The 22,178-nt window shown below is 34.6% G+C and overlaps 6 protein-coding genes across 9 annotated transcripts in view; 1 reads left to right on the forward strand and 5 right to left on the reverse strand.

Moving 5' to 3' along the window:
• The window catches only part of LOC119829235 (insulin-like growth factor 1 receptor), a 65,865-nt gene extending 56,920 nt beyond the window's left edge, over positions 1 to 8,945 (forward strand). The window contains exons 17-26 of one of the 3 annotated variants that reach the window (XM_038351625.1): positions 956 to 1,129; positions 1,261 to 1,415; positions 1,722 to 1,889; positions 2,140 to 2,382; positions 2,487 to 2,575; positions 2,774 to 2,987; positions 3,144 to 3,362; positions 3,486 to 3,566; positions 3,785 to 4,031; positions 4,814 to 8,945. In XM_038351625.1, the coding sequence (XP_038207553.1) occupies positions 956 to 1,129; positions 1,261 to 1,415; positions 1,722 to 1,889; positions 2,140 to 2,382; positions 2,487 to 2,575; positions 2,774 to 2,987; positions 3,144 to 3,362; positions 3,486 to 3,566; positions 3,785 to 4,031; positions 4,814 to 5,031 (1,808 nt within the window). In that variant the 3' untranslated portion in view covers positions 5,032 to 8,945. The remainder of the gene's footprint in view (positions 1 to 955; positions 1,130 to 1,260; positions 1,416 to 1,721; positions 1,890 to 2,139; positions 2,383 to 2,486; positions 2,576 to 2,773; positions 2,988 to 3,143; positions 3,363 to 3,485; positions 3,567 to 3,784; positions 4,032 to 4,813) is intronic. The other 2 variants (XM_038351627.1, XM_038351626.1) reach the window with 2 other exon arrangements.
• A 364-nt stretch (positions 8,946 to 9,309) lies between these two features.
• LOC119829328 (gamma-glutamylcyclotransferase-like) lies at positions 9,310 to 11,918 on the reverse strand. The gene is given in 4 exon segments (XM_038351798.1): positions 9,310 to 9,462; positions 10,395 to 10,782; positions 11,535 to 11,668; positions 11,762 to 11,918. Coding segments are annotated over 4 exon segments (801 nt in total). The 5' UTR covers positions 11,888 to 11,918.
• Positions 11,919 to 11,920: 2 nt separating this feature from the next.
• LOC119829749 (gamma-glutamylcyclotransferase-like) lies at positions 11,921 to 13,090 on the reverse strand. Of its 2 annotated transcripts, XM_038352415.1 has the most exons (4): positions 12,922 to 13,090; positions 12,702 to 12,839; positions 12,497 to 12,630; positions 11,921 to 12,351 (listed from the first exon to the last, which is right to left on the reverse strand). In XM_038352415.1, the coding sequence occupies exons 1-4, from the start codon at positions 12,922 to 12,924 to the stop codon at positions 12,063 to 12,065; spliced, it is 564 nt and encodes a 187-aa protein (XP_038208343.1). In that variant the 5' UTR covers positions 12,925 to 13,090; the 3' UTR covers positions 11,921 to 12,062. The 2 variants fall into 2 exon arrangements, with proteins under 2 accessions (XP_038208343.1, XP_038208344.1); XM_038352416.1 differs by having other exon boundaries at positions 12,702 to 13,090.
• A 172-nt stretch (positions 13,091 to 13,262) lies between these two features.
• On the reverse strand, positions 13,263 to 16,315 carry LOC119829720 (glycosaminoglycan xylosylkinase homolog). The gene is made up of 6 exons (XM_038352358.1): positions 15,690 to 16,315; positions 15,477 to 15,614; positions 15,098 to 15,326; positions 14,699 to 14,894; positions 13,862 to 14,062; positions 13,263 to 13,675 (listed from the first exon to the last, which is right to left on the reverse strand). Exons 1-6 carry the CDS (start codon positions 15,987 to 15,989, stop codon positions 13,465 to 13,467), a joined length of 1,275 nt encoding a protein of 424 aa, XP_038208286.1. The 5' UTR covers positions 15,990 to 16,315; the 3' UTR covers positions 13,263 to 13,464.
• Positions 16,316 to 17,220: 905 nt separating this feature from the next.
• LOC119829671 (gamma-glutamylcyclotransferase-like) lies at positions 17,221 to 18,697 on the reverse strand. Its single transcript, XM_038352289.1, has 4 exons — positions 18,512 to 18,697; positions 18,061 to 18,194; positions 17,456 to 17,621; positions 17,221 to 17,380 (listed from the first exon to the last, which is right to left on the reverse strand). The coding sequence occupies exons 1-4, from the start codon at positions 18,680 to 18,682 to the stop codon at positions 17,228 to 17,230; spliced, it is 624 nt and encodes a 207-aa protein (XP_038208217.1). The 5' UTR covers positions 18,683 to 18,697; the 3' UTR covers positions 17,221 to 17,227.
• A 3,140-nt stretch (positions 18,698 to 21,837) lies between these two features.
• Positions 21,838 to 22,178, reverse strand: part of LOC119829329 (short stature homeobox protein 2-like) — a 14,523-nt gene continuing 14,182 nt past the window's right edge. Inside the window, exon 6 of the mRNA XM_038351799.1 lies at positions 21,838 to 22,035. Within this exon, the coding sequence (XP_038207727.1) occupies positions 21,838 to 22,035 (198 nt within the window). The remainder of the gene's footprint in view (positions 22,036 to 22,178) is intronic.

The raw sequence follows: 22,178 nt of genomic DNA on the forward strand, positions 1-22,178 counted from the left end.
AGGTAAAATAAGTTAAATACAATAAAAATGTCATTATTTTGGCGAATTTAGTCTATAAAATTATTTCCTACGAAATAAATTGTATCAAATACAACAAACTATTAGACAAAACTAAAATGAGTTTCTGCTACCATTGAATTCAGAAGATATAACACATTTCTTAAATACAGGTAAAACATATTAAATGCTACCCTCTTTCGATCTAAATTAAATTTTAAATTGTTTTTACTACAGCTACATATCTTATTAGGGTAAATCTTAAAAGAAGGGTAGTTAGCGCAACATTTAGCATTAAAACTTTATTAAATAATGAGTTTGGAATAGGATAAACTAGTACCTAAACTTTCAAAACTCATTTACTTGAAATGTCCCCAACAGCACTTATTATTATTTACCAGTAAGCAGACGATATATAGTATTCAATTTATTATCTTTGTCTTGCTACATGTATGCCGGCTTTAACAAATACCTTGCATAATAATAATAATATACTTAATTCATAATTTCATGTATATATCATGATATGTATGTATTAGCTTGATCATTCCTGGCACATCATATTCGCTTATCATTCTATTTCAGTACAATGCAGTCATCAGAAGTATAACACTTGCGTCGGTACGGAACGAACAAAAGGTTACAATAGATCCTATAACATTTTATTTAAAGTAATAATAATTATTAGATGCATGTGATTATATACCTATAAATATGTATAAATATGCGGATTCATAATAATTATTATTTTTCTTAATTACGACATTGTATAGCGCGATGGTATATTATATTTTCCGAAAGATTAGTAAAAACACGTGTTCCATAATTAAAATAAAGAATACAAAAAAAGAAGATAAAGGCCAATGCATTACTACCCTACCTCATATTCACCCCTACATAGAAAAGATTAAATTAATATCCCAAGTAACCGTGAGTTACATAGACACCCTTGTTGCAGCGTACGTAAAGTCCCTGTACTACGAGCTGAGCGGCGACACGCACTCGCTGACGGTGGACAACCTGCGCCACTTCACGTGGTACACGGTCAACATATGGGCGTGCCGGAAGAAGGAGGAGAACGAAAGCTGCTCCACTGAGAGGGCTTACTATAATTTCCGGACTTTGGAGCGATGTAAGAATGTATTACGTTAACATATAGCCTTAACCCTGATAGAATGTATCTCTAAGGTAAAATAATAATAAACAATGTGTTTTTAATCTGAGAACATGATGAATTTCTATTGACGTTGTTTTAATTCACAGTGAACGTGGATGTAGTACGCAAAGTGCGTGCTGAGGTGGTGCCGTCAAACAAAACGTTGTCAGAAGTGAACGTTACGTGGTTGCCGCCGGAGGACCCCAATGGGTTCGTGGTGGCGTATAACGTGTACCATTCGAGAGTTGAAGATTCCGCCCAGGTAAATTCCATTATTTTAATTATCTATAAAATCAAAGAGATAATCAGGAAATATACGAATTTTTTTTAGCCTAGAAAAAATTGTTTGTGATGTTTTTTTTTTTAATAAAAGACCTTAAGATGGAATCTTCGCATTCATAATAACATTTATAATATATTTTGAAATAATTTATAGTGAAATGACCGAACATGAAGAACGTAGTGAGCGGTCACACTTTATGTCAGTAAAGCCAAAAACTACAATTAAGTTTTGCTTTAATCGCCGAGCAGTTTGGAGAAATCACTTCAACTTTGATGATTTATTCAGACGCAAGACGTGGGCGTAACGAACTGCATCAGCGCGAACGACTACGAGAACTACGGGCGCGGCTTCCTCATGCGGAACCTCGCGGCCGGCAATTACAGCATACGCGTCACCCCGCTCACCGTGAGCGGCGTGGGCAACGTGTCCTCCGAGATATTTGTTTTTATACCGGTATGTGTTTTTGTCATAGTGTTTTGAATTTGCGATATTTATACATACGAGTATATCATCTAATAAAAGTCATATGGAGTTTTTTATATTGTAAAAATTCAAAACAGCTGATGGTACTATCGCAAGCAACAATCGGACCGCTTCGGATCGAGGTATCTCGATAAAAGTGACACTCAGTTCTATCGAGTATCAAGTATAGATATACGTATATAGTAACAAGAATGGATTAAAAAAATATCGGTTATGCCAGGAGGTGCGGCTGGAGGGCGGGTACGAGTGGGTGTGGGGCGTGGTGGGCGGGTGCGCCGTGGTGGCGTGCGCCGCGGCGGCGGGCGCGTGGTGGGCGCGGCGCGCGCGCACGCACGACGCCAACAAGCTGTTCGCGAGCGTCAACCCGGAGTACGTGTCCACCGTGTACGTGCCCGACGAGTGGGAGGTGCCGCGCGCCAGCATCGAGTTCGTGCGCGAGCTCGGCCAGGGCTCCTTCGGCATGGTGACTGCTTTTCTATTTTTTATGTTGTGCAAGAAGCAAAGAGAGGTAGAAAATGTCCATATCTTTGTATTCCCATGATATCATATTTTTCTTGCTTATTTTAGGTATATGAAGGGGTAGCCAAGAATATTGAAAAAGGCAAACCGGAAACTCGGTGCGCTGTGAAAACTGTCAATGAACATGCCACTGACAGGTAAGGTTTCACAAATACGAAGTGATAATTTGTATGTTTTCTAATAAAGAAAACAAAAAAAAAATATATACAATTTTGTTAGAATGCTATACACGAAACATCTATATCTGGGAGTAATGCACCAAGATCCGCAAATCTCGTATTAATACTGCTATAATTTTAACGACCATATATCAGTCATAACTTACAAATTGTCAGGGAGCGCATCGAGTTCCTGAACGAGGCGTCAGTGATGAAGGCGTTCGACACGTTCCACGTGGTGCGGCTGCTGGGCGTGGTGTCGCGCGGGCAGCCCACGCTCGTGGTGATGGAGCTGATGGAGCACGGCGACCTCAAGACCTACCTGCGCAGCCACCGCCCCGACGCCGACAACCAGCCCGCCGCGCCGCCCACGCTGCAGAATATACTGCAGGTATGCCCGAAATAGTTCAGCCATACTTGATTCCAGATTCGGTTAAGTCTGTGTTATGTCGCATGAATCCAACTTTTTTAACATTTCTATTTAAAAATAATTTTAGCACTTTTAACTGAAAAATCTCGTTAATAAATATAAATAATTTATTTTCAGATGGCTATAGAAATAGCCGATGGTATGGCTTACCTATCGGCCAAAAAATTCGTGCACCGCGACTTAGCGGCGCGCAACTGTATGGTCGCGGGAGACCTCACCGTCAAGGTCGGGGACTTCGGCATGACCAGAGACATTTATGAGACTGATTATTATAGGAAAGGCACCAAGGGCCTCTTGCCTGTGCGCTGGATGAGCCCTGAGAGCTTGAAAGATGGAGTAAGTGCGATTTCATCATGGTTTTTAATTAATCATTGATAATTCTAAGTTCTAATTAAATTTAACACACGTGTATTCACGACTTAAAACATTTAATTATATAGCGCAATTTTACTTTTGCAGGTGTTTTCGAGCAATACAGACGTATGGAGTTACGGTGTAGTTTTATGGGAGATGGCGACACTTGCTATGCAGCCCTATCAGGTATGTAAAAAATCTTTATTTTCATCCGATTTTATGGAAGGTTCTTAATTGGACTGTATTTTTTCAACATCCCATTCCCATTTAAATTTGTAAAAATTTAAAGGCGGTTTAAAAATAGTTAAAAATTCTTGCCAAAACTCGGCACATGTTGCGCGTATCGTCCAATGTTTCATGAGTGTCCGATACCGAATATTGCAAGCACCGGCGCGTGACCGCAGGGGCTGTCGAACGAGCAAGTGGTGCGCTACGTGGTGGAGGGCGGCGTGATGGAGCGGCCGGAGCACTGCCCCGACCGGCTGTACGAGCTGATGCGCGCGTGCTGGGCGCACCGGCCGGCCGCGCGGCCCAGCTTCCTGCAGCTGGTGGCGGACCTGGCGCCCTCCGCGCAGCCCTACTTCCGCCACCGCTCCTTCTTCCACACGCCGCAGGGCCAGGAGATGTACGCGCTGCAGCGCACCGCCGCGGGTGATTGTTTCTCATTTTCTGCTCGATCAGGCCCGTCTCTCTTCACCATTCTCCTTCCGTACCTTTATTCCTTCCATAAAAGGCTCTGCACTTATTTTATTTGTATCATAATTAGTGTAAATTCATACAACCCCACATAACCATAACATAATATATCATTTACTAACGATACCCAAAGTAATTTAAAACTGATCAGTCTACTCCAAATGTAGCTAAAGCTCGATCCCTTTGGTACCAGTAAATGATAACAAAGCATTATGAGACATTTCGTCGCCATGTTATAATCCGATATTCTTTTGTTCGCACGATCGAGCCAGACGTTAGTAGCGAGCAGACGACCCCTTAATCGTGAGTATGCGGCCATTGCATGCATTCATAAACGAGCACTTGTTATCATTTCCTGCGACCAGAAACCATTAGTGTGGCCATTGTATAGCACACGTGTATTTCACTAGAATTTGCTGAAATCGTTTTGCATAATACAACATAAAACACTAGTGTACAGAAAAAAGTTAGGTTTGGGTCCTTTATGACGGATGCTTTATGCTTAAATAGATTTATGGCTAAAATAATTTGTATATAGTGCTGGTAATCAAGGCTTAAAACTCGATACGATTTTATAAAATGATACCCGAAACGCCTAAAGTCAATCGTACAGTGATCAAAACTTATTGTTGACATGTCACAAACGATGAGTATTTGTATGGGTAAGGTAGTAAAAGGCTTCGTTCAGGAGACAACGACATTTAACGCATGTATCTTAATTGTCAATATTTCTCCAGAAGAAGAGCAAGAGATGCAAGAAGTGAACGTGGGCGCAGTGGCCACGGGCTCGGGGTCGAACCTGTTCGGCGTGTCCGGGCGCATCGCGTCGTGGGTCCGCGAGCTGTCCTCCCTGCGCTCGCGCACCTCGGACGACGCGGCCGCGGAACCCTTGCAGCCGCTGCAGCCTGAGCGCAAAGCGCCGCCCAACGGCACGCTCTCGCAGCCGCCCTGCTAGCCCGAGCACTCGCGCTCCACGACATGGGAATAGATACACGCTCGCGGCCACGAGTCACTTCCAGTGTCCTACCGGTAGGGACTGGATGCACGCTCGATCTACTCACTTCTAGTGTTAAATGTATTGACTTGGTGGATCATAGTATTTATAATATGATCTGTGTTGAGTATGACTCGTGTCGACAATGGATTGGTACAAGTTACAACTCGTGTCAATAATGGATGTTGTAAAGAGTAAAATCATATAGCGGCTTATGCTATTGTTATGTAGGGACGACATTACTAACTTTAATTTTGACGATATACATTTTTAATACTGACATGCTTTACCAATAATTTTAATTTAATTGTATTTATAACAATGAACAATAATTCAAATATTAATTACCAATGATTACTACGATACTAATACAAAATTAAGATTATATGACATTAATAATAGGCATAATAAGATTAGTCACTATTTGATTTTATTCTTTAGTGATTACAGTTTTATAGACTTTGCATTTCATAATAAGCTTAAAATATTATCGTCGCTTATAGAACGCCTATATATTCTAACGATATTGTTAATACTTATTGTTGTTAAACATTATTATATGCCTTTATTGTATTAATTCACAAATTTGTAATGCACAAAAGTGTCGAAACTTATAAAGAGAAAATCGATGCACTATAAGTGACGATATGAATTATTATTTAATTACATTTGTAATAATTGTATAGTTAGGGAGTGTTTCGAGCGGAAATACACCTTATTATTATATAATTTAAGTACAATATATAGTACTAGCAGTGAAATGATTCAAGGTATTCAATGTGTTCTAATCAAATTGCATTTAAGATACTTTGGAGTAATTACGAATTGGTAAATAATAATTAAACATACGTAGGATGTTGTTTCTGCTAATTCTATGAATGTCATTCTACTTTTATAATTGTATTTAAAAAAAACGAGTGATGAAATCACATGTTATATTTGACCTAGTTTGCCGTTACTCCAATGTACTACGATTAATTATTAAATATGTATATACACGGATGAAATGCACTGTCTATCTGTGTGTAAAGATTATCCCAGTGGTAGTGGAGTGCGTTGTACCGCATATTATCTACCTCAAGCCTTCGGCTCTTCGAATCCTAGTTGTAAGCCTAGCTAGTGAAATGATCGCCGCGTTGTTTAATTTATTTTATACGTACGTTTACATTATACATAGTCCGTCGTATGGACAGTCTCACATGAGACGAACATAATCCCTCTGCAATTCTCATATAAAGTTATAAAGAAATAGGTCTATTTAGAGTACAATATAGGAAAGTGCACTCGTGTGAGACTGTCTGTTTAAATAATTGTACAGGGCTATCTCAAAATCGTGTATCGTCTGTGTTCGAGCAGCTATTGTTTATTTCATTAAAGTTTCATCAGACCCCCTTTATTTAAGGTGTACATTTTTCGGGGTGTCTGGTGTCACTTCGGTTAAGTACTAGTGGATTGTTTTTAATGTTTTATAGCGAAGCACAATGCACATGATTTATTTTAAGTAATCGGGAAATTCACAAACAATACACACACACATAGAGTATATGGACATGTTTCCAGGGTAGCCCTGTAGCCCTGCCCGATGCGGCGGCCGCAAGGCGCGCGTTAGTCGAGCGATTGTTTGCGTTGCATGACGCGCCCGTCGCGGAATGGAACCGTTAGTTATCGTGTAAATTGTAAAATATATTCTTGAATCTTCTCTGCATTTATACGAGTCGATTGCGCACAGCGCGTGCGCGTGCGCGTGCAGAGCGGTAGTCTAGAATAGTTAATTAACAAAGTAGTTGTATATCGACGTAGAGTCGGTTGGCAGTTCCATATCAGGGAAGGCGCCGAAGCTGTCGCGCGACGACAAACGATGAATCCTATATAGTTTACCTCAGTAACGTAGTTGTATCGATGTCATTTATGACGCAGCCTATTACTATTAAGTTTATCGAGTAAGTTGTAAAGTGTGTATAGTTACATAATAAAGTAGGTAAGATCGTGTACAAATTATTTTTATCGATTGTTTCGTTTCATGTTCAACCCGCATGCGCGGCGAGGGAACTGCCGCTCCGAATATAATACTCACGACTCGTTCTATAATCTATATATATCGGTGTTAACATTATTGCATATCGAGAATTCTATTTTCAAATCGGATTTAACCACCAAAGACTTCAACTGAAAATTGAAATTTAGTACGTAGAATGATTTGTAAATACATCATGTATTTAAATTATACATTTATGTCAAAATAATAACTTTTATACAATAGATAGATCGCTGCGTTGTATTACAGTGTAATGTGAAATTAATGTGTTCTGTATCAATTATAATAATGCAATAGATACTAACGCCATTGCTGTTACATAGTCATGTTATATTATCTTATTACGATTATATTTTTAGTCTAAAGTATCTGTACTCTATAGCCAAAGTGTAATTCTCAAAACCAATGTATATATTTATGACCAGTGAGCTCGTAATCGAAGGAACTTAGTAAAATTACGTTGACATATATATAAAAAACTACATTTAAAGCATAGAACAATTGCTTTGTATAAACAAATATACAATATTTCAATTTATATTTATTCGATTTTTGTCGTTATTACATGGTTGAAAACCATTTCGTATTTGCCGATGAGAGTGCACTAATCGCGTACATACATAATATCGTACGGACAATTAATATAATTAAGGCAATGACGAAAAAACTATACAAGCATATGGAATTTTTATACACTAGATTTTCTACGGCCCCTCGTGTTGTTCGGATAGCTATTTCAGTATAAGTGAAAAATATACGCTAGCAACATGTAATTAAAGGGATGTACAATAGTCCAAAGTAGACTCCGATGTACAACAATCCTGGACATTGGACGTAGTCATGGTCCAGTGTGTCGACTCGTTAAGGGTATTACCAAGTGCCTTCAGATATCCAGCCTTCGTTGGAACGCAGGATTGTTGATTGTGAGCACATTACCGCCACGACGCTTGGCAATTCACCTTTGTGTTGAGTAGTTTTATAATTCCTGTTATAGTTTATCAGTTGACCAGATTTTAGCGCAAATAATGTCCACGAGGTGGGGGATTGCGCTTCAACTAAGTGTAATGGTGTAATGTAACGAATGAGTGAGCTCAGAGATGTTACAATAGTTCGTAGGATGCACATTCATGTGTCGCGGTCGAGGGCTCAAGGCACGTTGCATTTTAGCTTTTATTAATCGCTTCATTTCTAAAGTTATCGTAAACGTTAAAAATTCTTTATTTTTTTATATTGCATAGTGCCTTTTGCTCAATGGATGAAATTGTGTATTTGAATGTGTTTTGATGATTTCTTTGTTTTATACATTTCTTGTCAAATGTTTAATCGCGTGTATAGTTGATGTCAACAATCGCTAGGCAGCTGTTCACAGTTCCTCTGTAGACGAGCCAGCCGAGGTATTCCATACGATCATTGCCCAGACGTATACTTATTATTATAACTTAAGTAAATATAACAACTGAGAAAAACTGGGCAATACAATTGGGGTGACTTCGGCGAAGTCTCGCACAACGTTGCCTCACACAGCGTTCCCTGCGAGCTACAATAGCGACATAATTGAGTTTATTTAAATCAGTATTTATTTTTTAATTATAATTTTCCACCTGATAAGGCAGTTATACCTCATATTTAGTAACTATTTTCGTAAATTATTGACTGATAAAATAATTTCCATACAATGTGTTCCTCGTGTGATTTGAGTGCGTGTTTTGTATAGTGTGGGGGTAGCGTTGTGCTCTATGCTCAATTTAGATACAATTCACCAAACGTATGATAGTGTATAATTTTTATATTTAATTTAATGAGAACCGAGTACCTATTAATAATAATTTTAATATTTATATTAATAAAAGTTACAAAAATTATAATTCTTTTATTGATAATACACTTTCAATGTACTTTTGATGAAATTCTAATCAATAATTTTTCATCGTCATAAAATGAAATAACAAGAAGAAAAAGAAACAGTGTTATATAATTTATTTCAATGTTACAATAAAAAATATATAAAAATCCAGTGTCATTGATGTATGTTCCCAATGAACTCTTCAACAACTCAACCGATTTTGATGAAATTTGGCATTTTATGTGTAATTTGGTCCAACTTAAGATATATCATAGTTTTTATTTCGATTAATTATCCCAATAATTTATAACCTTAATATTTTTAATTATTACTCGACCACAGCAACGCGTGGCCGGGTATGCTAGTTAACAATTTCACTGCTGATCCAGAAACTTTGTTCATCCAGCGATGCGGCTATGCTCAGCGTGTCTCCCGCACCGGCGGCAATCTTGCCGTACCGCTTTTGTCCCTGGTGCGGGAGCCCACGCTGCGCGTGTGCATAGAATCGAGCCAGCTGTGCGGGCGGACACACCGTGTGTGTTGTATAATTTTTTTTTTTTATTATTCTATTTCTGATATCGCGATTTATTTTTAAAGAAATTACAGTAGTCTTTATTTTTCTGCACACATATTTGTATTTTTTTCAAAATGCTTTATATATTATAAGAAACAATGAGCTGAAAATTTACTAATAACGACATCTCCTTAAACTTTTTAGAGTATTATACATTTAGAAATTAAAAACTTTTTAACGGATTTTAAACGCGATTTATTCATTATATTATTAGCCCGACGTTTCGAACACTTTACGTCGGGTTAATAATGTAATGAATGATTCGCGTTCAAAATCCGTTAAAAAGTTTGAATTTCTAAATGTATAATACCCGTGTAAAATAAAACACAAGAAAATACTAGGATTTGATTTGTTAACACTCGTACATAAAGATATTCTTCCTTATAGAATATAGATTAGCAATAAAAGTTTCATGCTGAACGCGCCTCAGATATTCTGCTTCGGAGTGTTAATATAACAGCGTAACAATTTATCGTCAACCAATGATATTAGAGAGGTTATTTTGTACATAAAACGTTGTCCAACGTAATTTTTTTTTATTATATGTACAAAATATTTTCTTTTTCGTTTTATTAAAATTACATCCTAACTATCTAAACAAAAAAAATAATAAAAATCGAAGAAATCATAAAAAATATATTTTATGATAAAAATGTGTTGCCCGCACGCACTGGCGGCTTAGAAAATAAAACACGCACAGCGTGTTTTACGCACAGGACACGCGATTTATCGCGGATGCCGGCTTCCACACGCTAGGCGTGTAAAGCCGCATCCTTTGTTCCAAGCATTTTTACACAACAGGTGTGTTTCAGCAGCCAACGTGTTAAACTAATAAAAAATCAAATCTCGTCTTTGTATAAATTGAAATCTAGTTTTTTTTATTTTTTCGCTCTCAGTTCTCTTAAATCTAGCTTCAGGGGCTTTCGTGGTATCCTACCAGGCACCCTACACTGACAAGGCTTCTGAGTACCATAACATCTCAAAAGGCACGCCATGAAGAAACAGCCTTGTTCGCCGTTATGTTTAATTTTCTTTAAATCGTTTATATAATGCTCAGGTAGTTTATGTTCTTCAGCGCCCATGACAATAACTTCCTTATAAGTCCACGAAGGCCATCGCTCTATGGGTATCTCATCGTTATCTCCTCTTGGCAACGGTATAACCAAGTGCTCATACACGAGGCACTTTAAAATTCCAATGTAAGGCGTTAAAATATTGACATACTTAGAGTAATAAATATTTTTATCCACACCTTCTTGCCTGGTAACAAGATGCATGTTGTAGTCGACAGGAATTATCAGCCATTAAGATGAAAGCGCTTTTATATATATTTTAGTTGAATAGTTGAATGGCGTTAAATCATTACCCAATGCCATCTAGTCCCTAACAATGCAAAGCTAAGTATTACAGTCTACATATACAATTTATGATAAAAATCTTTCATAATTATATTAAAGAAGACGTTTTCAATATACATAAAATACATGGGTATATGACTATCTAGATACTAGGAATAATAATTATCATCACTTTGTTAGTCATCAGTAATTTTCCAGCTGTGGTAATCAAACCGAAAAAAATCCCAGAAAAATATTCACTATCAGGGTCTTTTTCACCGTCATCAAGGTGTGTTTTTCCGATAGAAAAAGGGAAAAGTTTCGAAAATTTGAACAATTTTAACTAGATTTTACGATTAGAGGTGTAAAGATAAACTATCTATAAATCGTAAATGAGCTAGTTGTAATGACAGTACAGCATTTTTACGGTCCCATGATGAATATGTATGAAGTAGTCTATACATAGTTAGACGTCTAAATAATCAATAAAATTAATCATTAAATTACTCATCTAAGAATGGTATCCTAAATTATGTGTGTATATTATGGGTAGCTATGCCACTCTATGCAATAACGAATGGGTTGTCCGGCCAAATAAATTAATATTCAGTATACTCAACATACCAGCATACAAACATGATTTTATTTTTAAGTAAAACTTTAAATTATACTCACTTATCAAGAGAAGCTTTATTATCAGTGTGCAATCGCCAGATTACTCCCCAAATATGGGCATTGGCTGTTGGTACTGGAGTGGCTGTTGGACCACCCCAAAATTTTGAATATTTAATGAAATCAAGTCTGTAATTCTTTGATATAAAACAAAAGTATTAAGTAAGAAAGCAATTAAACTTCTAAATATGCATTATTTCATTAAATTAAATGTTTAATAGAAAACTAACATCAAGTCGGCCTATAGAAACAAACTCTGCTGTTGGATTGTTCATATGAATTCTAAAGGTCCATATGTTGCTGCCATATGCAAAATACAAGAATGTATTTTGTTTAAATACTTCAGATTTTAACATAATATAAAACAAGTTTATTTTTAAAACATTTATGTTACATAGACATTACAATATATAATAATCACCATGACATTAATATAGAAGAATTTTGAGATGTCATTCATAACAGCCTGCATATCACATAGATTACATTTACAATAAACATAGAACCTCAAAAAATAAACCTAGTAAGTAGTTACAAATTCAATTTTTCTATCATTTTTGGAGAAGCTTTTTGTCCATTGTGAGGAATTTTCTTAAGTTTAACCAAATACTCTTTTGGTAAGTTACATTCAATTGCTCCTTTAATTATACAGTCTAAATATGTTATGGATGGCCGTCTTTCATTTGGAATATCCTCATCTTCTTTTCTTAGAGGTGGATTTATTGTCTGTTGGTATGTCCTGCACTGAACTATGGTACCATCAAGTGTCTCAATGTCAACAGTTTTAGGAAAATACCAATTTGTATCCACACCTTCTTGCCTGAAAATTATGAGGACAATTTAAATTATATACCTACCTATACTACATATAATTGAAAAAAATAAGCAATGCCTATTACCAAAATAATATTTATTTATAATGCTGAGCTACAAATTAAAAATATGCATAATTAATCAATACTCACCTATCTAAGGCAGGCATATCTTTATTTTGTATTCTCCAGACAGCACCCCAAACATAAGCATTTTGAATTGGTACAATTGTAGCTGATGATCCCCTCCAGTGGTCACTATACTTTATAAAATCTAATTGATGATTCTAGAAACGGAGAACATAATCAGAAAATGCAAAACTTTCCTTTACACTGTTCAGTTTATAATTTTACTTACATCCAGCCTGCCAACACCAAGAAATTCTGCTGAAGGATTATTTATATGGATTCTCCGTTTCAATAAATTGCTTCCGTAAGCAAAATAAAGAAATGTATCTTTCACCGGTGCGAACATGGTTGAAATATAATGTAATTTCTAGAATGTTTCAATTATTTCCAAAAAGTACTTTTAATAAAAAACATCAAATAAAAATAAAAAGTGTTCAATAACCTATTACCATTTTTAATGTAAGTTAAATGCATTCAATTTAAAAAAACTCTTCCATCACATTCAGATAAGAGTGACTGTTATCAAAGTTATTTTTAATTAATTTAATTTATTGAAAGTTTCTAGCAAGATAGGTATAATATATTTTGATCCAATGGTTGAAGTTTAAACTTGAATAGATAAAATGTCACAACTGTCACTGTAAAGTATGTGCTATAAATTGTCACTTTCGTTACAATTTACGCATCACTGAACACCTAAGTATGAAGTATAAAACACTGGTACGAATTAAAAGAATACTTGAGAAATCTTCTTGCTATTGAATTACATGAATATGTTATTAATAATGCATTTTTTCATAAGGTGTTTATTTCCATTTCCTTAGGGTATAACAATTAAATAAAAAAAATATTATTATTTGTTTAACATTTATATAACGGTTATATAAAATATATAATTTACTTGGTAATGGTATATCAAGATATTGACAAAGATCCAAACAAAGGTACTAAAGTACTAATAATGTTAAATAAGTAAACTAATTATAGAAAAATCAGAAAATATTTTTAAAAACTTTAGAACTGCCATGTCTTCCTATGCAATATTGAACAGTAGCATAAATTTTTAGCAATCTTCGTTCCACGGCCCTAAAATGTTCTTCTGTTGCTAACATATGGCCTTGGAAAGCTGATAGCATTTTTATTGTTTCTGTCAAACTACCACCTGAGATAATTTCTAGGTGCTGCCAGGTTGATGATGCCATTCTGAAAAAAACTCAAATAATTACTCACTATTGCTTTAAAACATTCCAGTAGGTACTTGAAATAAGGGAAAACACTTTCCAAGAATAGCGGATATAAACAGTATCATATATACTAATACAATTCCATTTGAAAATTCCAAAACATTTAAGAATCTATTTTAAGTGAATTTGGATAAAAATTCCTTACATGCAGCACTGATAAAGTGGGGCTAATATATCCAGCTCATCAACTGATGGATTACCAAGACCTTTTCCATTGTCCAATAAAATAATTTGATCTTTATACACTTCATATCTATGCCTGTCACCATTTTGAATGAGAAAGTCAAAAATAGCAACATCAATGAGATTGAGAAGTCTTTTTGTGCTCAATGTCCCTCTTACTTTCCTGAAATAAGAATGGTTTAATTGTGTAAATATATTATATATTAGGCCTGTGGTTGTGTTTGTGATGTATAGTTATAGGTTTTTTTGGTAACTAAAGATAGTATTAAATTGATTTATTACACAGGATTTTTTAATAATCACAAGTATGTAACATCTGCAAAAAACACCATTTATTCTTAATTTACTCATGCCAATTTACGGAATTGATAAAACTTTACCATCAAATTAACTATCTTGAAGGATATGATGTCCCTTCTAATTATCAAGACATTGCCATACACAAATATACCACAACCTTCCAATGATCTATAGGTAAATGAAACACAGGCTATCAGTCAAATTCAACAAGATCTATATGGAATAGTCATTCATAATACTACTACTCCGATTTATGCTCCATACAAGTGGCAGCAAGCATTTTAACATATGCATTATACCATACTCTTTGATGATATATTCTTCATTCGCAATTATTGTTAATTTGTGTAGTGGTTGTTGTTGATTGGCATGGTTTTACCTGGCATACCACATTAGTAACTTATTAATAAAATATGTATTTTACAGTTGCCACCAAGAGTAAATAGCTGCCACAGGTTAGCAAATATTTATTGAAAAGCCCAATAATGAGTGTACTTACGTACAAAAATCGTTGTCTGTTTCCCATTCCATTTTTTTGGTACTGTATGATCTCCTCCATGGAGACTTATATACTTTAAATGGTTTATCTAAATAGAGTATTGCTGCTCCTTCTACTTGCCCCTTACTGTCAGGACATACGGTTTCATTTACTTTACAATAAAAGCATTTTCCATAAATGCATAATGCTCCATTATCTATAAAAAAAAATAAAAAGCAACCACTTAGTTGAAGAAAAGGAAATACTTTCTAAAATATTTGATTTTATTATTATAAGCAAATAAATAAAATGGCAGAATATATGTAAAAGTAGGTTTATAACTAAATATTAACATTCATAATCATCATAATCTTGGTATGAAACTCATAATAATTTTCTAGTACCTTATTATAATATTACCATTTTTTACCATAGTTCTCCTTAAGCCTGACGTAGCTACTGGTACAATATCCTTATCCAAGTGTATGTGTCGTATAACAGATGGTGCAATCCATTTGAAGTTCAAAACCATGGCCAGGTAGTATGCAAACACTTCCGAGTTGTGCCTATCAAAACCCGCATAGATATTGCCTTTGATTATATGATCTAAGTTATATCTCTTTGGTTTAAAGAACACTTTCTGTTTACCCTAAAAATTAATTGAGATCATATTGTTAAACTCAACTTATGCAGTACATTTATTTTTATATAGTACTTTTATCTTTTGTCGGTTTTCTAGATTAGTTGATGGGCGATTTTTCTACTCTAAACATATAGATCTATCTAATATAAAACTTACCTCTATGAGGAATAAAAGCTTTAACTGAGTTCCTTTGAGTGCATTATCAACCAACGCTATCTGTGAGGATTGCAAAGCATGTAATATCTTACCACCAACACCATTTTCATGTGGGAATAATGACTTATTACTGATCCACTGAAATGTAAGACAAATCATCAAGGTCTAATGTATATTTATTGTGAAAGGAATTTCACAAATAAAGCTACTTACTTTTTCAGTTTCAACCCAAACAGAAGCTGGATTGTCATTTTTGCTTGAATTAAATGAACTTAATAGTGATTTTTGTATTTTAATGAACTTTGTGTTTTTATTCTTATATTGGTTTGGCAAATAATTAAGATATTCATATATATCTTTGAAAACACTAGAAGTCAAATCAAATCTAAGGTTAGGTACGTTGAACTTGGGGGATTTTCGGTCAATTGTGTTAAGAGTATAAAAGAAATAAATATTGAGAATAACAAGGGCAAGCAAAAATACGGAAAAGCTGAACGCATAGTTTAATGACATTGTGTTGTTTCATGAATGTATTTCCATGATCACATTGCAAGCCCTCAGTTAGTTAAATTTAAAAGGTCGCAAAATAACTACATATTAAATATATTTATAAAGGATTTTTTAGATGATCATAAACATAATTGAACAATTTATCTCGTGAAATATAATATAATCATATTCACATCTGTATATGAAGTAAATGTCGTTACGTTATAATGTCGTTTACTTAGACTGTTATTACTTAATATTGTTAAAAAAATTGTCTATTTGTTTTATAACTTAAATTCTTCTATTTATAAATTCTAACCTCAAAATGAAAAGGTTATTTTGCTAAGTTGACATTTGTCATTGTCAGATAATATTACCACTTACCAGTGCTCCCAACCAATTTTTTTTTATTATAATTAACAACTAACTAAACATTTATACTTAACACAAAACACAATATCAACCTCACTGCTTTTATAACATACAGTATCCGTATTGTCTAGTACTAGAAATATTTTATTTACAGTGGGTATCTTTTTTGCTTTTTTGTATACAATATAACTTTACCTATAATTTGTACAAGTTTTTTCAGTCTGAATATATTTTTCGTGCCTTGGAATATTTAGATACAATTTTTTCTTACATGGAAATTTTCATTAATTGTTACTCGAACAAATAAAAAACTGGAGCAATAATACACCCCGAAAGCCCATTCTGCTTTAAAATTTGGGGGAAAAGATGTCAGCTTTCCACTTTTTTACCCTACATACTTATAATACAATAATAGGTAAACCTGACCATATTTGAACATTGAACAATTTTTATCAAGAGTATTTGCTATGCAGTACGGTTTTTTTTAACCCTTAAACAATGGTTGGTAATTGTTTTCTAATTGTCTGTTTTTCTGTTTGCATGTTCGTGAATTACCTAAAATTGCTGAGCAGATTGTGACAAAATTTTATATGTAGACAGATCAATATAGGATATATTTTATTTGAAAAAAGGGGTAGCTGCTCCATACATTTTAAAGGGGGATAAAAAAGCGAATTTGCGGATGTTGATATGCCAATATGGGTATTATATTAATTTGTAGCTTAATAAAGATAGCTTCAAAGTAAGAGCTGAAATAATAAAATTTTCACAATGATCAGAATTTAATACTATTTACAATGATGCTGTAGTTAAATAAAAGTTATGATGTTTCCCAGATTTTATTATTCTTTAGGTTAAGACTAAAAAAAAAGAACCACAACAAATTAACTTTATTTCATATTTTGTACGGTTGTCGTATTAAACGGATAACCAAGCTGTTTTCGTAAACTTACAACTGAAATTTGTCCATTTGTGGGAAATGTATAAAGGTATCCTATGTAGTGAGCAGGAATACCGCATTGATATGCACCTAATGCTATAACCTAAAAACAATATTGTATAAGAGACAAATACACATTATCATTTCATTATTTCATAATTTTATAAATTTAAGTAACCTGTAAGTATGTGTTGCTAGGTCGCCTCTCAGGAGGTAAGTTTTCTGAAGAAACCATTGGAGGGTTGTTTATTAGCTGATACGTGCGAGCGCTTACTTCGTGACCCTCGGGAGTGAGAACTTTTACATACTTTGGATAATATAGACCTCGATGCACACCTTCTTGTCTAGTTCGCAATAAATTAAATTCATAATAAAGAGTAGTGATTTCAATTTAATTATGTTATTGTTATGGATAATTTACCAAAATGTTAGGTACTAAAACATGATTAAAGCTATGCAACTTTTGAAATGCACTGTTTTTGTAATGATTTCGTTTTAGTATCAATGCAATCAATAAAGCCTCACGGCCTACCTAAATTATTACTGTTATAGGCATGTAAATAATTTAAGTGATTTTTTTTTATTAGTTTTGCCACTTATTTTTAATGCTAACTACGAATTTCGTACTCCTTGCTGAATAGCTGTCAATTTTTTTTTGTTGAAAAATTGACAGCAAGAAACTTGATCGGGCCAAATGGCGTGCCATAGGAGAGACCTACGTCCAGGAGTGGACAGATAAAGGCTGAGAAGAAGAATACTGAATAGCTTATTATGAAAAGTTACCCATCTAAAGCTGCAATCTCTCTATTATCAACTGCCCAAATAGCTCCCCACACATCACTTTGAAAATCTTCAGCGATTGTGGCAACTGCTCCACGCCAATTAGCCGAATATTTATCAAAATCTAATCTGTAATGCTAAATAAACATATAATTATTGCAGTAGATATGAAAAGTTATACTTAGCATTAGGATTGGATAATTTAATGTTGGCTATAAGACATTCATACATATAGTTACATACATATTATTCTTTGTTGTTTTGATAACTAAGAAACTGATTTAAGAGGGACCGTGAAAAACACAGGTTAGGAGTGTGTCAGTCTAGCTTTTATAGTGCGCAGACCATATGAGCTAGACTAACGCACTCATTTAAAATAATCAACGACACGGTTACAAGATCAAGATATAGCTATATATAGTATGAGAAGGAAACAAGCTTTGTACCTACTTACCGGTAATTTTGCAGGCATTATAAAAACAGCAGATGGCGAATTTATTCGCATTCTTCTATCCAAGAGATTACTGCCGTATGCAAAATATAGAAACTTTCTTTCATGCTGAGATAAATTACAAGTGCTCAGCAGAATGTGATAAATTATCAAAATTACTAATATAAGTTGCATTGTCGCGTTACATGTATAAAGATTACAATTGAAATGGTGTAACTAGCATGAACGAATATTACAACTGCGCATAAATTATATTTTCATAACAATCGTAATCTAACAATGGCATCGCCGAGACTATTGAAAATATTTCATCTTAGAATTACGTTGTAACAGAGATCTGTACTGGAAGATTTGAAAATGCGATAGCTGTAGGTACTATTAGTACCTTTCAATACAGTACCTACCAATACAGTATTTATTTATTTATTCAGCTGTGGTTGTACCTCATTATGCTAAAGCGCCACGTTCAACTAGGAAAATCCTGCAAGCCTACGAGGAAGATATTTTAGTGTACGTAGGTATATATATCTTGACCAACATAAGTTCGTACAGAAACGATTTTTTATATATTATTACACAATAACCAAAACATATGTATGTTACATTTACCTTACAAGAATATTTTCGCGCTATGATGCGCAGGTATATAGTATCATAGTAGTAATAAAGATAAGCATAGTACAGAACCTCTTGTATACTATTTCGCATCAAACTTTACTGGCTTTATTATAATTTAAAGATTATAAGATGCATTGTACAAATATTAAATAACATTGTTTGATTTTTAAGTATATTGTCAGAACAATTGAAGGTGTATCATTATTGATTAGTCAGTTGAGATAATCTGTTCTTTTTTATGTCATCGTGGGCAGTAGAGCTGGTGGGTCGCCTGATGGTAAGCGCTACACATGAATATATCGATAGCAGACCTTAGGCCTCTACAAATGGATTGCCGACTCAAATTGGAAAGGGATTATGAAAGGATTGACGAGAGGAATAAAGGAAAGGACTGGGAAGGATAAGGAAAAGGATACGGGCCTCCGAAATTGAATTATTTTAACGTTTAAAAAAGATGTTGAACGTATCGATACTATCCATAGTATCGATACTTACCACTTATATACTCTCCTAAGTCCTAACATAATATATGATGTGATATACCATCATAGCATTAACAATGTTTCACAGGATTAACTTTATTGAAAATATAATGTCTTTAAAAAAATTTACGATATTGCAGATGCTTAGAGACCTTAAATTCTTTAGTTTCCATATGTGCTTATCTTTATCAATGTGTTAATAAGCTGACTATGAAGAAAGGCAAAAATGAGCTGAAGCAGTGGGTTGATATTGTGTTTTGTGTTTGTGTTACTGTTGATGTTTTTTAGAAAAATCAAAAGCCCTGTATAACATTACATGAACACCAACAAAAATGTCACATTTTAATATTGCACCTATCTTTGCATATTATGCATAATCTCAATGTGTCTTATAGACTCAGAATATTTAATAAATCATACGTTTCTAGTGACAAGCTGTCAGTGTATTCCCTCCTTCTTAGGTAAACAGTTTTCAAATCTTGTCAGTAGGCCCTGCTAGGCTACATAAACTCACTCTTCTACGATAATGCGCGGAGCCTTATCAAAAACTGAACTCAAAATGACTTCGTGCATTGGTAACGATATACTTTGTATATTAAGACGCAGTGCCGCATGCACGCGACAACAAGCACACTTGTTTGTCTCCGATACTAACGTGATTACGTCCAATCAGCAGTGTCGTCGCCCTAATTGGGCGCACCCGTTGCGAGGGCGGGCTTTTTTAACAGATAACGCAAACACGCTTTGCGCTCAGCTCTGGCACTGCCTTGAAGCAACCCTTCGCAGACTGCCCTATTTGCTTTCGATAAGCCTTCATTGTATATTCATCGCTTTTGTCTACGACTTGCTGATGATTTGCAATGTGTTTGTTGGTTTTGTGATAAATATGAACGGTGAGTATAAATGAAATAAAAAATATGACTTCTAAGAAGAGGAAAAAACAACGTGAGATTTGTAATAACAAAAAATGGTTTTTCTATGGTTTTAATAGAGCATTCACAAGACAACAAAATTTTAGATATCGACTATTATCAGTAAGAAAAAACTGATTTAAAACTATATTTAAATTTAATTTATAAATATTGTAACTAATTGAAAAATGAGGAATGACCTTATGCCTCCCTAAATGTTCATGGGCGGTGGTAGCGCTTACCATCAGGCGTCCCACCAGCCCCATTGCCAGCTGTGACATAAAAAAAAAAAATCCGCAACAACCCGAACAGAGCCGGTACGAACTATGTCAGCTTGTAAATACTGTTGATAATAGCTGAAATTTGTAGTGCAATATTTTAATATGAGTTTTTCAATTATCTTTCATTGCTCGAACAGATTCTAAGGTATGAAATTCACCATTATTTCACAGAAAGAATAGAATGATTCTCCAAGTTTGCAGTGGACGACCATTAACAAGATTTAATCGCGGGGTGTGCATGACTGCGGGTTACCTCCATCAATCAACGTTGGAAATCTAATAATAATTTCTCTGCACAAACTATTTTATTCAGAAACGGTGAAGAGATCGTTTTAAATAATTGATTTCTGTTTATGATGCATAATATAAATAGTTCTTATCTTGTGAAATATGATATTTTTATATTATGATATTATTATATAATATAATAAGATATTTTACTCTTGAAAAATAGATACAGCTATATAAGTAAACGACGTATCTAAACATAACATTTCCTTATGACTTATGACTACAAATAAAAAAGTGTCGTATTTGTTACGTTAATATTTTATTAAGAACGCAACTATGAACAAAGATCGTATTATAAAATTACACTTATTATAAGTATACTGAAATATCAATAATAATAGAATTATATTTACAAGATATATATCGACTATTTAAATAATTGTACTGCTAGTACATAGTAATAAGCTATAATCATAATTATTATTAATAATGCTAAGAGATATTAGACAAACGAGATCTATTTCCCCACTCAGCAATCAAACACTTATCACAGTTTTTATTCATTTACAAGTACTTTAATTTATTTGGTCAATCGTCCATTTGTATCTACAAAGAATTGGAAATTTTATTCGCTCCCAAAAAAAGTTACAAGGAAAATAGTAATAATTTACACAAAATGCATTTAGGAGATGTGTTGCCATCCTCTACAATATTGCAATCTCAGCAGTCTTCCACGTGACTCTATACTGAACATAATTGAGATACGATTGTACCATTGAATTGATCCGATTTCCTTAGGGTGTGGGCTATGTATCAGCGGGCACATTGGTAGGTGTAGTCGGTGTGGGCGATGGACAGCGTGCTGCAGCCAGCGCGGCTGCGTGCCTCCTGGCTTTCAGCCTGAGATCAGCTATGGATGAGGATCTGCATCGTGCGGCTAAAGCTGCGAGACCCGCGTAGGGAGGGCACAGTGCTGCTGCCGCTGCCGCCGCTGCACTCGCGTACTGTGATCAACGAATCAGTAATAACGTGCATGAATCATATTTAAATTCTGTGTAATAGCTCTTCAGTATCCTACCAAATAGCTGTACTGCAGGTGTAAACAAAATACACTCAGATGATTTCCAAATCCGAAATTGGTTATTGA

Source organism: Zerene cesonia, chromosome 10 (genome assembly GCF_012273895.1).
Source record: "Zerene cesonia ecotype Mississippi chromosome 10, Zerene_cesonia_1.1, whole genome shotgun sequence".
NCBI lineage: Eukaryota > Metazoa > Arthropoda > Insecta > Lepidoptera > Pieridae > Zerene > Zerene cesonia.